Raw genomic sequence first — 16,453 nt, 5'->3', positions numbered from 1 at the left:
GAAAATTGTGAAAGGAATGAAAAATAAAACGATAATTTGATGAAATTTTTTCTTCGCTCAATAATTCAGCGGGCAATCTTAATTTCCATTTTTCATCGAACAAACTTGAATTTCATCCGCGAACGAATGTGCTCGTGTTTATCAGTATTATTTAACAGACAGAAAAGGCACGGATTTCGCATAATTTTCTTACCTCCCTCTCATTTTTTGTCGCCCACCATCAGGACCTTCCGACCTTTCCACTGGGAGAGACCGAGATCTCCCCCATTTTCTTAATGTCAGAGATTTCAATTCGTCACGAACACCGACACGACCAAGTTTTTGTTCGACGATTTTTCAAGGATCAATCTTGCCCGACTATTAACCGTCTAACGTAATAACTTCATGTCACTTCATCCAATCTTATTTCACTTCTGCTCATCGTTCTGATGATCTGCTTGTACATTGATACTTAAAAAAAAAAATAATCTCTGGATTCAACCAAAAATCACAACGCGTTGCAATCTATCCCATATTCCAAGACAAATCTCTTCGAAATCTTCTCTCACCGTCGAATCTCACAATTTCAAATCGATAAATAAATTTATCGCGCGAGAAACCAAGTGAGACCTAAAAACAAATAAACCTAACCTAAAATGGAAAAAAAAAAGAAACTTACCAAAACGTTAAACGAGCGTAGAGATAAAGAAATAAACGAAATAAAACAAAAAACATTTAGGAACGGGTAAAGAATCAAAAAAAGAAAAAAAAGAAATATATATATATATACATACATATATAGAAGAGAAAGAGAGAGAGAAAAAATTCTCCATTTTCCCGTGGGAAGTTGGAAAGTCCTGTAGCTTGTACAGCCACACGACGTGAGATCCAAGAGGTGCACGAGGAACAGGGCACGGAGGTAAAGAGGGCGCTGAGGGAGGGAGGAGAGGAGGTGGAGGAGGAGGAGGGGTGGCACGCGAGGGGAGTTGGAGGCGAGGGTATATTATGGGGAATGCCAGGGGAATCCCGAGGGATCGGCAGAGCAGCCCAATGCGCATGCGTCGAGCTGATTAGTTCTCCCTCCACCCGCCTCCTCCGCCCCCGCCACCCCCTCGCCACTGTTCCGCGTTCCCGGAGTACTGGCAGCGCCAGAGGAGAGCACCGAGTCCCGTGGGATCTGGCCCCGCTGCCTCTTCGCACTTTCCACCCTCCCCCCGCCACCCCCTTTCGACCATCCCTTCGTTACTCGTTCGCTCTCTTTTCTTCCCTCCTCTTCCCTCCTCATCTCGTTACGTTTTTTTCCCCTCCCGTTATTCCGCTTTTTCTTTCTTCTTCTTCTTCTTTTTTTTTTTATTATTATTATTCGGCTTTTTAACTTTTTTTTTATTTTCCTTTCTTTGTCTCTTTTTTTTTTTCCTTTTTCGTTTCGTTTCTTTTTCGAAGGTTGCCCCCGTTGTTAAAATAATGTGATATTTTTATCGTTTGTTTTCGCGAGGTATTACGTTATATTTTTAATGTTTAAAGATTACGGAGGATTTGAATGATTTTGGTAGGTAGATTCGCGGGAATCGAATTTAATAGGGGTGTACGATAATTTCTAATATCGCGTCATTATGTTGGACGCATACCCGAGAGAATGAACGGGCACGCGAAAGTTGGAGCATCGAAAGGATTAAAGAGTGAGAAGGTTGTTCCCAAAGAGGAACAGTTATCACTAAAAATACACGACCTACACACTCTTAAAAAGACTCTTATCCCATTAAATTTCAAAAATTAAACCTCACCGTTTAAATCTTGGCCGAAAAAGAAGAGAGGGAGAAACTATTTTCAACGACCATCGTCTTGTTCGTGTAATTTCCACGCGAGAAGAAAGAGAGGAAGAAAGAAAGCCTCTTGACTCCTGAAGGAAATTATCCATCAGATTATCGCCCTCCCGGAGAAACGAGGAAGAGCGTATCCGTGCGACGAGCCGCGGTTTATTCTCGAATGGCTGTTGATCAAGGAGCAAGGAAAACGGCTTTAGGTACAATGGCACTTTCTCGATGCGACTGTACTCGCCGATATAAGGTTGTCCCAGGTGACGAGCTGCCTCGGGCCATGGCACAGCTCTACGTATCCCTTGGGGCCGACTTCTAGGTTTCTCCTTTTCTCTCCTCCTCCTTCCCCTCCTCCCCCCCTCTCTTCGCCTCTCGCGTTTACACCGCGAGAGGGAGGGAGAGAGGGCGAACTCACACACGTGGAGAAGTTAAGATACATGCGCGTTTTACACGCGCGATACGGATGCACCTGTGCCAACCGTGGAGAACGCTTCGAGTATCGGTCGGAGTAACCTCGCTATGGGTAAATTTTTTAAGTTACGAGGAAGATTGGATGAAATTAAAGGTTATCGACGGAGGGTATACACACGGCTGGTGGAACGTCGAATTTTCTTGCGGAGTTGTTGTTGGATCGGACGGGATATTTCGTATATTCGTTCCGATGAGCCGGCAATTTTGTAGACTTTGCTACGTTCGTTGCATCGAAGAATCGTCTTGGGAATTATTTCTGGGAATTTAAAAAAGTTTTTCTTCGAGGGTTGAACGTTGATCGATTCTTAAATATTCTTAAATTGAAGATTGGAAGAGTCTGATCGCGCTTCGCGATCTGTTCAACGAGTCCTCATCATGATCGTCACGTTCCATTGCGGAATGTATCAGCAAACAAGCTACGAATCCACCAACTTCGCACACCGAATTAATTGAAACGATATTCTCGACGTCGCCAAAATCTAATTTAACATTTTACACAAATATCGAATTTAACACGAGCTTCGAGAATCGTTCGTGTCGATGCGAGCGAAGTTAAAAATAATCGAGGAGAGGAAAAGAGGTGTGGAGGGGAGGGGGAAATTTACAAAGTCGCGGCGCGAGGCCGAGAACGTCGAAAACATCACGAACACGACGCGGCTTCGCACGAATTTAATCACGCGCTCTCGAAATCGTAATTGCGACACCGTGTATACGAACGTGACACCGTGTATCTTCCATCTTCCCGTATGCATTCCAAATTACACGGAGGGCACATAATACAAACCTAAATTCGTGCACGTGCACGATCATATCTGTCCGGGACCAGGGATGGCGATCATAAATTTTCACTTGCGGCAATATCTGGCTGTTCAACGATGTTGTACGGGCCTAGAAGGGTATGCCACCGTTGCTACGTGTACGTTTACATTTGTGAGGGAGTGTAAAGGCTCGTTATTAAATTGTTATTAATAATCGTTGACTGGAAAGAATTTTTGGAAACTGGATATTTCTTGGAATTCTAAATGGAAAAGAAAATCTATGACACGTAAAGGATTCGTAGAATTCTAAAGAATCCCCCTAAATATTTCGTTTAATCCTTTCGTGCTACGATCACGATTGTGATTGTCAAACATCGGCGAGGGAAAAAAATATCTCGCGTAATACGCGTAAAAAATGCTCTCCTCGCTGCTAGGAAACATCTCTAGTGGCAGTTGTAAATCAACTCTCGCGTTATTCGACCAGGTTTTCGCGTGGAAAAATGCCCCGCGCAAAAATTGCATGGTTTTTTAATCTCCGCATCAGGAGGCGTAATTATTTTCTTCATCGTCAGACGCGTATTTCGCTTTCGTAATTACGCCTTCACCAACGAAACTAACGTTGATATTCTCCTTTTTCTTCCTCTCCAATCTCTGCCATTTCTATCATCTTCTTGCAATACCATTTCTTTTTACCCAATAATTAAGAAAATTTTACTCTCAAATCGATCTTGAACCTAACTTTTTAATCCAACTTTATATCAAAATTACAGGCTAAATAAATGTTAGAAAAGAATTCGTGGATCTTTTTATATCTCAAAAGATATGTGTACATATATAAATCAAGCAAAGAAAAGAAAAAATAAATAAAGAATAATCGGGCTTCCTTGGAGCGGCATCGTGGACGTTCCGTCGAGTTCGAATTGCAATTGCAGGGAGCGCACGAACTCGAACCACGACAATCGCATTAGATATGAGCGGGGGAAACGCACAGGTGGCGAGAGAGGAGCGAGTTTATAACGACGGAAGCTCTCTGTTCGCTCGAGACCGTATCATATACTTTCCCCCGTGTTAGCGGGCAGCGGTGGTGTTTCACACACGGTGTGTCGCTGCATCGGATGGCAAATGGGTGGGGGGAGCGAGAGCAACAGAGGAGAGGGAGGCGCTACAAAGTGCATTAGAAATCAGAGATCAAACAGTCAATTTAACTTTGATCCACCGGATGGGGTGAAAAATATTCTACTTGGCCGCTTTCCCCGCCGCTGCTGCTCTTCTTTTCACCTCGAGATGCTCGTTTCGCGAGGAAGAGGAATTTTTTTTTTCTTTTTTTATAGAAAAAGGGAGAATGAAAATAGAGAAGCATGTATACACATATAGAGAATATTGGTTTGATTGAATTTTAGGGACGAGTGGAAGTGCAATAGGCGGGTATTTGATTAAGGGAGGAAGAAAAAGTACGATACGCGGGATCGAGGAAATGGAGGAGAAAAGCTCGAGTTGCAAAAGATAAGCGGGTTAAGAATCCGAGGGATATCGGTCGATTGTGCGAAGAATGGGGGAAGAAGGGAGACGGAGCACCACCTGTTATTCGCGGCGTAAACGAATGAGAAAGTCTGGGAGGAAGTTTGGCTAATAACTGGAGGGTACCGGTGCTCGTTGTCGAGGCGCTTTAGTTTCCGCGGTAAAACTTGGTAACTCGAGGAGATAAAGGTAGCACGAGTCAGTGTCCCGAGGCCATACTAACGATCCCATCCTCGTAGATCGCGCTCTCGTATCTCATCGTTTCATCTTTTGCTCCGAGATCTCGTCTTCCAGCCAGTCAGCGAGTTTCGTCAGCACCGATTGGCGGACGGGAATCTTCGTCTATCTTTATTCCTTGTTTCTTTTTCTTCTCATATTTATCTCTCTCTCTCTCTTTCCCTTTTTTAAAAAAAAGCTTCGTTGAACGTAAGAAAAGGGGCGGTGAAAGGTTATTTTTCGAAATTGGAAATTTTAAATCGACCGTAATAATTTTTCGATAAATTTCATTGTATCCGATTATATTAAGATGAATTAAGTTTCAAAAGTTAGCGCGCGTTAATTAATACACGTGTTAATTGGAACACGTGCACGCGGTATCGAATTTCAAAGCGTTCACGTTTCCCTCTGATCGACGAATTTCGAGTTTATTTCGAGAGGGTGATTGATGCGTGGGATATTCGATAGGAAGAACGCGTGCACGGGATAGTTGGAAACGTACGAAATCGTGCGTCTTCGATTAATCGAACGTTATTGGCACGTGTCGAGTAACAATGCGTGGGCGTATTTTTCATTCTCCTATCAATATAATATTCTCCATTGAAACGAAAGTTAAAATTCATTACCTGTTCATTTCAATTTTGAATAACTTTTTTTTCTTTTTTTTTTTTGAATAATTCAAAGATTATTACAGAAGGAGAACACACATTTCTAAAACATACATATGTATATTCACGCGTCGCACAATGTAATTTCTACGAATTGTATTGTTCTTCACGATGATCAATAGCAATATCCGCGAAGTTGGTGAAGAGCAAGAAATTGTATTCTCTAGTAGCAATGATATTTCGGAATACGGTATTAAGCTGGTATCGAAATGTGACGAAGCTTGAGCGTAGTATCTGGGGACTCGAAGGGCCGGCAGTACGAGCCAACTTAACTTTCGTGCGAACATATACGTATCAGGTGCTCCGCTAACTTTATGCTAATCTTTCTCTCCTTGGACTGCCGCTTCGAGCGAGTTACACGAGATCCTTTCCACTCTTTCCATGCCATATATTTCGCTCTATCTCGCACAGTTACCGTGATAATTAGAAAAGATCAAAGAGATACTCCCTGAAAGAAACCTCGAATTTAAAATAATAAATTCTTTCTTAAAATTTTCTTATTTATCTACGAGTGGACAGAGCGAGGGGGGAAAAGTCTCCTTTTCGAGATATATAAGATGGGGTAAAAATTTCGTTACGGGAAACAAAAACGTGAAATCCATTTAAAAAAATTGTGCCTCGACCGAGCGCGCGTGCGTATGCTCCTCTCCGAATGATCGCCCAGTCAATTGCACAAATTTCACCAGGGCTCGATTTTGTTTGCTCGAAACAAACAGGAAACGGTCGTGCACCGTTATTGAATCCACGGTGCAATTCGATTTCGCGAAAAATCACCCTAGCACGACGCGCCCCACGGCGGGTGGGTGCAGAGAGCGAGCGCACCACCCCCTCGGCCACCCTCTCGAAGTCCACTTTGGAAGAGTGTAACCGGCCGAGTGCAATAATTTCGAGATCGCAGCCACGCTAATTCCTCGACTAATTGGCCACGTCGCGTTAACGAACGTGGATGGGATACGAAAGCCTCGCGACTCTTTATACGATACGCAGGTGTGTGCGCCGCTTTATCATTCATATCATTCGCCCTCGTGAACTGTGACCTCGATCGATACCGGTTCACAGCTTTCGAAAATTTATGCAACTTCGATCCAACGGTATTTTATCGAGAACACGTGTCGATCGTTTGAGAAATCCTTTTCCCTTTTTTTTTTTGGAATTTTCATTCGTCTCCACGATTGTTTATCTGAGAGAATTCGAAAAGGATATTCGTTTCGTTTTATTTAGAGAGCTATGGAGGGTGGACCTTTGGCAGAAGTTTCAAGTATTACTCGAAACAAGTTTCCGTTGTACGAATAAGTTCCTCGAAGTTGTGGAAAAGATTTGATACGAACGCGAATGGGGGATGAAACTTTTCGAGGGTCGAATATTTATCGGTGTTTCGAATAATTTTTTTACATTTAACCACGATTAATCCTTCCACATGCGTCACACCATCCTCTTCCTCTTGGAGCTCTTCTCTACGTACCTTTAACTTAAAACTTGCCAAAAAGAATCTCGTTAAAAGAATCTCCTTCACCTTGGCGTGGATTCTCCTCCTCCAGCACCCAATCTTTCAGACCCTCCACCCAACCAACGCACCCGATTTTTTTCATTTTTGGCGCGGTGGATGGAAGAGAGGTCGGAGCTAGAGCTCGTTTCGAAAAGTAGTAGTCGCGGGCGAACGGTTCGGGTCTAACCGGAGACGTCCCAGCAGGGACATCCGGTCAAATTAATTCCTACGGAAGCTATCTTTATCTGTATTACAACGCGCATACGCGTGTTCACCCTCAACGTTCACGAGCACGGACGTAACGCGATCCCTGTATCCCGGTGCACGAAGACATCGAAAACAGAGCGATCCTCGTGCGCCTTGGTGGCCAAGTACAAGGAACAGCCATCTTTCTCGGAAAGAAATTAAACTTTTCCCCACGGTATACTTTCTCTTCTTCTCTCTCCTGTGGCCTAACCTCCTTCCTCTCTCTCTCTCCCTCCCTCTCAGTCTCTCTCTCTCGCGGCCTGTTAAGGTCGAAGGACGCAGGACATCCTCGCAAGGATGCCGAAGGGTGGCCCTTTGGCCAGCCTATATTGCTATTGTTTGCCCGATTCCCAGGGGGGAGGATCGGCCTGCCCTTAACACTGCCATGTGCCGTTGACAGTGTACACCGGGTGTGCCCGGCTTATTGCCGGATTTCTACGAATAACCGGCCGATCCGGTATTATATTTATATCAGAGAGGATCCGTGATTTAATTCCGATAAAGAAGTTCGCCGATCCTCCGAATTATTTTTTGAGAATTTCTTCTTTTCAGAATTCTTCTTAATTGTTAAGGATTGGGAAGTAATCGGGAGGATTTGGAAAGTAATGGAAAGAATTATCATCGCCTGGAAAACGATGGACAGTCTTCGCTCGTGAGGGGATGGGAGAAAATGCCACATCATGGCGTTAATTGAAATCGCATCAAGCGTAGGAACGAGAGGTTAATTGAATTGTTGGAAGGATAATATCATCGTGAAAGTATAAAGCGATTCTTTGAGCGGATATCGTTATGGGATTTTTTTAATACTAGATAGAGATAGAGGATACGACTTGGTTCGAATCGTTTTTCGTCACGTCTCGATCGAGTGTCGATGAGAGCTTTGCGAACGCACGTTTCGAGTCAAACCTCGGCCAAGTTCCACTTCCTCGAGGTTCAAATACTTGAAACATTTTTCCGTAATGGCGTTTCCGTTTCAGAAATCACTTTTAGAGGGGCGGAAAACTTATTAATGGAACATCTCGTTTCGAATAATCGTAGGTCTCCAACGAAGATTAATAAAACGAGCTAACCGAGACTTAAGTAATCCGAATTTAATGTCCGTCGCGAGACGTCCCGGCAATTAAACTCTCTGACAAGGCTCGAATGGAAAGCACGAAACTGTCTCGCGATATCACAAGCTGTAATCGTGAAATTCTAATTTGTTATATATATATATGTGTGTGTATATTATATATATTTAGTCAAGATCAGGATCTCGAAGAGTTATTCCAACCCTTTCCATCTTGAGGCAAAAATATTGGAAGTTTGAATTCCAATTCGATTGATGATCACTTTGGCATTTGATTACGTTTGATATTTATCACGAGCTACATTAGCGAATGGAAACTAGTTAGTTTTAAATCTTTACTTGAGCTGCTTGTTTTTGAAAATTTGTGAAAAAATGATTGGTTCGTTAAATTTTACTCAAAGATCGATTTGATTAAAAACTTCGCGCTTTCAAAGGAAAATTTACCCTTCTCGAAACATCATATTATACATATTTACGAGTTAGTCTCTCCAATTCGAAGGGTGGAACAACCCTCGAACGTCAAAAGACCGAAATTACCATTTCTCAAATTGATGAGCAAACTTGATATCTCTCTCTCTATCAAAATAATCTGTGGTCAAGGAAAAAGAAGAAGAAAAAGAAGAAACATTTTTCGACATGAACACATCAATTAAAAAGTTGTTCAACAAAATTATAAAGAGAAAAAGAGAGAGAGAGAGATCGTTTATTAATTAACTCAACTAAACTTCCGAAAATTTAATCAAAGTTAATCCAAGAGAATCATAATTATTACCACTGTCATTATTATTAACATTTCCATTCTCTTTATTACTATCATCATTATAATTATCATCGCACCATCCGCACTATAACCATACCTATTATTTTCAATACCATTATCACCAAAGATCATTATCATCCTATTATCCTCACTACCAGTCTCAAGGCTGTTCTCATTGCCATTACCACCTACATCACTGTCATCGTCAAAACCACATTTATTAACGACTCATCATCCTAATTACCCATACACCACCACACCACTTCCACAAAAATGCAATTTTTATCTCAACCACGCCTAACCTCGGCGAGTCATCAAAACTTTACCATCTCGATAAAAAAAAATCTCTTAATCTTCGCTTAATCCGATCAACTCTCATCCCCTCGACCTTTGGCCACGCAATTGAAACGCAATTCGAAAAGGGGGAGGGGGAAAAGTCCACGTATGTGCGCGCGCGCGCCACGACGAAATCCAATTTAGGTCGAATGAGAACCGGCAGGATGAGAGCCACTGGCCCGTTCCCGCGGGACCACTGGGAGCAGTGGGAAGCCTCTGTACCCGTGCTGGGGCTATTGCCGGCTACGCGAACGGAGGGGGGCTCCCCAAGGAGGTAATTACCCTCCCTACGTTCGCCCAGCCACCCACAAGCCATCGCAACTTCAACTCCTGCCGGAGTTACATGCTAATACAAAACCAAAACCGGTTCCCAACAGCTTCGAGCGCCGCCCAAATTTATACGCGCTCGCGTAAAGACAATCGTGGCTATTATGGGGGATGGTTAACCCCCTTTTCTCTTTTTTTGCCTTTTTTGAGAAGAAATGTTAACCAGCTTTGTGATGTTAACAGGTTTGGATGGAGGGATTTCTTTTTTTTTTTCTTTCTCGTTTCGAAGACGATGAAATGTGGTAAACGGAGGGTGCTACGAAACAGAATTCAGGGAATGGAAGATGGTTTGGCTAAAATTGAGTAAAGATATTAACGAGCATCTGAATTAGTAATTTTTGTTTTTTGAAAGAAATCGAAGAAACGTTTCGATGTTGATAAGTTTGGATAATTCGGAGAGATTACTTTGAGAATGATGAAATGTGTGTTAATCAAGATCGAGAGAAGATTTAAAATTACAGGATTGTTTGAGAAAAGGATGAAAGATGATTGAAAGGCACAGAAGATGATGCACATAGTGGATGAAGATGGTTCGACGCTTAAAAACAGTTGTTGGCGAGATTTAGGGGTTGCGATTATTTCAGCGCCCTCGAATTGGGGCGTGTTGCCCTTTCTTGAGGGATTTACCCTCAAGAAAGTCGAGTCGACTGGCTATCGACTTAAAAGATTGATCGAACATCGTTTTTCGACGAAAAGGTAAAAAAATAATATACACGAAATTAAACAAAATATCCTTCTGTCAAAAATTAATTGCAAGTTTTAATGCGTACAGATAACGACTTTACTTTACTCTTATTTTAAAAATTTAAAGACAGGATATCGAGCACGACACGATGGAAATATTTGTTACAAGAGCCAAAGTTAACACATCGTAATGAGAGATCTCAAAATTCGAGCAAGTGAAATGTTTCTTTTTTTCCCTTCTTTTTTTTTAACTCCTCTCTCACCTCCCCCCTCCCTTCGCTCGTAATATATTTCGGTGGCAACGACAAACTGATTACCAACAACGGTCCCAAGCGCGGCCTTGGAACTCCCAAAAGTCATACTCGTAAAAAAAGACTATTGTACACCGCGGACTTCCGGGTTATTTATACGAGTTATCTCTTCCCTGAAACCACGAACGCGTTGCGTTCCGTTGCACCGCGCGCCTCCCCCATGACTTATGACCGATGATAATTTCACGAGCTTTTGAACGCGCACCTTCGTCTCGCTCTCCCCTTTCTTTCTCTTATCAACCAGTTATTCCTCATTTCGGATAAACAATTAAACAATTTAGTACGATAAGATTCTTCTTGTTGCAACGAGTTTTCGATCGATCGTTTCATGTCCACGCGGTTCCAGATTACTTCGTTTCGAGTTTATAGCGTTTCAGAGAGTTTTTTTTTTTCTAGATATCCAAAGGAAGAGAAATATTTGGTGGATTTCTCGTTCGAGAAACTTTCGTTCGCCAGCAGATTCGTTTCAAGAGATTCGTTCGAACGATTCGTTTGTTACGCAAATATCCTATCCTCGTCCCCGTTTGTTGCTCGACTTCAACCAATGATCGATACACGTGTAAAAAGAAGGGACCCTCCCCCTCCCCCTGGCCGCGAATACACAGGGAGGCGGAAGGGAGGGGGCTATCGGTGGTTGTTTCGCACAAGTTACGCTTAAAGTTGCGCATACTCCGGTGGGAAATTTGAATTTTGGCCAGTTTTCCTCGGCTAGCCGGCCTAAGGTGGTAGGTTCGGTCCTCCCACGCCTAGCAGGAATAGGCTATGGGAGCCAATATCACCGGGGTATGGCTCCCGTGGGACCGTCGCGGCTCTTTTCCACCCTTTCTCGTATTATACCCATCCGTGTAGCAAAAAGGGTCGAGAGCACGCTTACCGTGCCACCGTGTATCTAAGTTCGTTCTGCTCGATCGCCCGAAATCCCATGAAATTTCAATGTGTTTCCCCTATTAGGCTACGTGTTGGCTCGAATTATTGGCCACTGGATTTGGGGGAGGAGGAGGGGGCTCGCGTTGTAAAAGTCGGAGGGATAATAAATCGAGCGAATTGATCGTGTCCAAATGTTTTTCTTAGTTCTTTTTTCCCCACCCCACTCTCTCTTTTTCGTGAATGAAACGCGTATAAAAACGCGCGTACGACGAAAGATCGATCGTAGATTGTAGGTTGAAGTTGAGCGCAAAGGGATTTCTATTTGTGTGACGAAGGATCGTTCAAAATTGAGGTAATCGTGTTGGTGGTGAGGTGAAATTAAAACGTTGCGTCGAAAGCGTTGAGCATGTAACGTAATCGTCCAGGGATTATTATGAGGTGGTTTCTCTGAAAAGACAAGATCAAGAAAATATACGAAGAGAGTATATATATATATATATGTGAAGAGAGAAATTAAATGGAATATTCCTCTATCCTTTTTTCTCTTTTTTTATGCATATTGCATAAGTAGTAAAGTGAAGTTGCGTGTAAGTGCATCGACTAATGCATTTACCTTTGCACTTTTTTTTTCTTTTTTAATAATTCCACGACGAATAACTCAAGTATTTTTTAACAATTTTTATATCAGTCGTATTAAAGTTAATTCATCTTCTTTCATTAACCATTAAAATAATTTTTGTTTCAGAGTATCTACGAGAGGGGAGGTCATCTTCCGTTCAAGGATTAGACTTGGAGAACCAGAACAGCCTCGACAGCGGTGAGTCTTGAAATTTTGCATAATTATTCTCACGATTATTTTAATAATAATTGTCGCAATAGATGTTAAATCTCTGATTCGATCTCTGATCGATGAAAAGGAAAAAAAACGTGTACAAAAATGCAGAGATTCTTGAAGCAGTTCGGTGACCCATAAAAATCTCAGAGATCTCGAGGAGGTCCTAACAAGCGGAAAGCTACGGCGATAAAGAGGGTTGCCTCCCTTTTCTGTTTCTCGGTCTCGTTGTACGGGGGTGAATTTTTCAGGCGGACATTGCCTCGTAAGAGAAAAGAATACGAGGGGATGTTTAGAAGGGAAATTAGGGTCAAATCGACGAGACGACGAGGCGTAAGTGAGACGATCCCGAATTTATTGGAATTCGTATTTGTTCCGGTTAATCGCGGATTTTTAATTTTCATTAGAAATTTTACGAGAAAATTTGAAAAGCTTTGCGGTTTAAAATTTTTTTTTTTTTTTACCAACTTTCCGTTCATTTTCAAATTTTGTTCGTTTCTCTAATATTCAATTTTATTATTTTGTAAACTCTCGGATTTGGAACTTTGAAATTTACATTCAATTTTGAAATTTTCCAAACTTTTGCAATTAACTCGGGAGCCTCGTATTTAGAATTTTAAATCTGTTGCCATCCAATTTTGCGAATTTGCAATTTGTTGTAACTCTGCAATTTCAAAAATATTCGTTTATACTTGACTCTGCGTTACGTTTAAATAATTAAAATTCTATATATATATATAGTTAATTTACCGATCTCGACAATGAAAGATTTCGTAATCGTGCAATTTTTATTATTTATATTTTATCTCATATCGAATTCGATGCCTGTTCTTCGTGTAATATCAATCAAACGATACAAAAAGTTTCGATATGAATTCCTTTATCGTATGGTAAAATGTATAAGGTGTAAGGTTTTTATCAGGCTCCAGGGACCAGGTGAAAATTTCCTGCAGATTTGCTTTATACGAATTGGCCACGAGTTTCCACGAATTCGACGTGCATACGCTTACGTAATTCGATTACACGGAGAGCAAGAGAGGACCCAGTTCGGTTTGACTCGGTTTTACTCCACGAATCTCTCAAGTCCATTACAACTGTAGGAATATAGTCACGGACACAATTAACTATTTCGTCTGATTGATCTGGAACGGTGATTTGTAAACGGAAGGTACGTGCGAACCCCTCGAGTGTTCGATCATGTTTCAGGAATTCAAATTATCTTGTAACATTACAAGCAAAAGAAGCGGGGGAAGAGAACGAAATTGGTACCTGTTTCACCCTTGGGAGAAGGACAAGAGGTGAAAATTTCTTTTTTAAAATTTAGTTTATCGATCGTACAAAGCATGATGATTAATTCTCCTTTAATCGAAGGATCGAACGAATGAATCGATGATAAATAATCACCGTCACTCTAAATTATAAAGATGAGTATAAATTTTCAGTGAAAATTTTAAAATTCAATTATATCCCTATTCCATAGAAATTTTATTTAATAAATTAACTCAGATCTATATTTCATAAATGAAAGAACAAATTACCTCAGGGATACCGATCTCGACGATTGAATCGAGAATTGAAAATTAAATCCAGGAGTTAAAATCCTAACAAACTCCAACTTAACACCAAACTTAACTTAAGTGAAAAACCTTTAAAATCTCGAACGATTCTCCCTTCTTTCCCTCCAAAAAAAAATTGAAATAAAAGAAACAAAAATTCCTGTACGGAAGAAAATTTGGGAGGAGAGGAAAGGGAGGAGACGGTATCCTTTGGACACGCGGAACGAGATCCGCCGCTAAAGGGACACATTTATGTCTTCCCAGGAGTGCGTTAGCCAGCCTTGTCGTTAGATCCGTTGCCGCCGCAGGCCAAACCCAACCAACCCCCGCCCTCCTCGGCCTTATTCACGGGCCGAGGACGTTCCGCGGCAACTTCCCTCGAACGAACCAAGCTCCCCCTCCTCCCCCTCCCTCCCTGGAATCTCTGTGTGTTGCCCTGCACGGTAATCGAATCACCGTGGTCGCATCCACGATTCCGCGGAAACTCGTTCGTCGACGTCGAAGCCGCAATTTCGATTACGCCCTCGAGAAGTGGCGGCGTGTTTGCTCGGCCGGCAAACAACCGGACTATGTTTTCCGCCACCGCGCTTCCTCCATTTAAAAAAACGGGTTCAATTCTGCCTGGAATGGTTCCCATCGTCGCCGCCGCCGCCGCCGATCATCGTTCGTTGATATAGCGATCGGTTGTTCCGGGATGATACTGAACGTTGCGATATTGACGGTTGAAAAATTGATTAGATGGTTTGGAAAGGATTGGTTGATTCGATTTTTTTTTTTTTTTTTCCTTTTGGAAGGGAGTTTGGATAAGTTTCTCGAGTAGTTTCTTTTCTTAGTGGGGAAAATTATTATAATTTCGTGAAGCTTCGTCGAATTTTTACGTAGGTTCGATTGAATTTATTCTAATATTCTAATTTTATCGGAATCTTTGTAACAAAATTGGATTCTACGTATTCATTTATCAATGTCTGGTAGATAATTCTTCTCAATGTTTGTCAGTCTGTCTTCATCTTCTCTCTTTTTTTTCTTTTTCTTGGAAAGAAGAGGTCTGGATAAGTTTTTAAGGAGTAGTTTCTTCTCTTAGTGGAAAGGATGGATATAAAAGATTAGTATAATTTCGTGAAAAATAATATCTTTACGTAGTTTCCATTGAATGTATTCTAATATTCTTGGAGCAATCTTATCAGAATCTTTGTAACAAAATTGGATTCTACGTGTCCATTTACCAATGTTCGGTAGACAGTTCTTCTCAATGTTTCGAGTCAGTCAGTCAGCGACCTAATCCAACCCTCTCTCTCTTTTATTTTTTTCCTTTTTCTTTTTTTTTTTTTTTACATTCTATGTTTCTTTCATACCCCAGAGACCCATCGCAAGTTTAAGCTGGTCGCATTACGAGCGTTCGACTCTCGTTTCTCTCGGTTTCTATCGCTCGAAACTGCTCCCTTCTTTCCCCTCTTAATTTAACCCTCCGGTTAGCAGTTGCCCACACCCTCGCGCCCCTTGTCCTGGTAACCACCCTTGGAATTCATCTCGGATGTTTATCCGCGCCCTGAATGAACAGAACCGATCGACGGATTAACTTACTCGAATCCGACTTGGCCATGGATCTTGAAGGAGGGGTTGTCCGACCGGCAACAAAGGGTTAGTCGTGATTAATCGATCTCTGGGTCGACTTATTCAAGGTTTTTAATTCGAAAAAAATGAACTTTTTCGTTTTTCCTCTTCGTCTCGTTTAATTAAAAGCGGATCGACTCGAAAATCGATCGAAATGGAAAAACGTTAAAAAATATTTTTTGACATGTTTATGGATTAGTTATCAAAAGAGGGACGATTAATTTGAATTTTCGAATTTTAAAAAATTCGTATTTTGCGCATGGAATTCTAGTTGTAACTGTGTTCAGTAGATTGGCTAATGTGGAACAGCCTTGGTAGACACGTTGAAAATTTAATCCTGGTCCGTCTTTGGACCACACTGAGAAACCTTGAAGTTGGCCATTCATTATTAATAAGTAGTAACGGGGGGGACGATCTTGTGCATCGTAAACTAACTCGAGAGGTGAAACAATCCATCCAATCTATCTTCGTTTGCAAAACGAAATAGGAATAATTCAGAAATTTTGTGGATTACAAAATTTTTTTCTAATACCTCTTCTCCCTTGCAAATTTCCTCTTTTCTTCTCCGGCCCGTAACGAAGAAAGAGCACGATTTGCATATTTTCAACGAAGCTTCCATCACGATCTCAACACGAACCCCTTCGATTCCCTCTAATTGACGTCGAGTGAAAACCGTCTGTCAATCATCGTTCCTTCGAAAAGAAAAAAAAAAAAAAAGAAGGTAAAAGAAGGGTAGAGAAGACGAAAAATTATCCTCACCCTTGACGAAAATTCGAACGTAACTTTATTAATGGATTATATATAGTATGAGAAATTAGAATAAAGATGAAAACGTTCGAAACGGGAGAGTGATGGGGTGAGTGGGGAAAAATATAATCGGGGAGACAGAGTTGTTGGGCGGAAATTGTTTTGTCCAGGATCAAATTTGCTGTTCTGGATCG

General features: G+C 41.6%; 1 protein-coding gene across 2 annotated transcripts in view; it reads left to right on the top strand.

Moving 5' to 3' along the window:
- Positions 1 to 16,453, top strand: part of LOC108000694 (zinc finger protein 423 homolog) — a 78,412-nt gene that overhangs the window by 15,582 nt on the left and 46,377 nt on the right. For both annotated transcript variants that reach the window (XM_017061208.3, XM_062084492.1), the window contains one exon: positions 12,259 to 12,330. In XM_017061208.3, coding sequence (XP_016916697.1) covers positions 12,259 to 12,330 — 72 coding nt within the window. The remainder of the gene's footprint in view (positions 1 to 12,258; positions 12,331 to 16,453) is intronic.

Source organism: Apis cerana, linkage group LG14 (assembly GCF_029169275.1).
Source record: "Apis cerana isolate GH-2021 linkage group LG14, AcerK_1.0, whole genome shotgun sequence".
In the NCBI taxonomy this organism is placed as follows: Eukaryota; Metazoa; Arthropoda; class Insecta; order Hymenoptera; family Apidae; genus Apis; species Apis cerana.
This window is presented reverse-complemented; position numbering and strand designations above follow the sequence as displayed.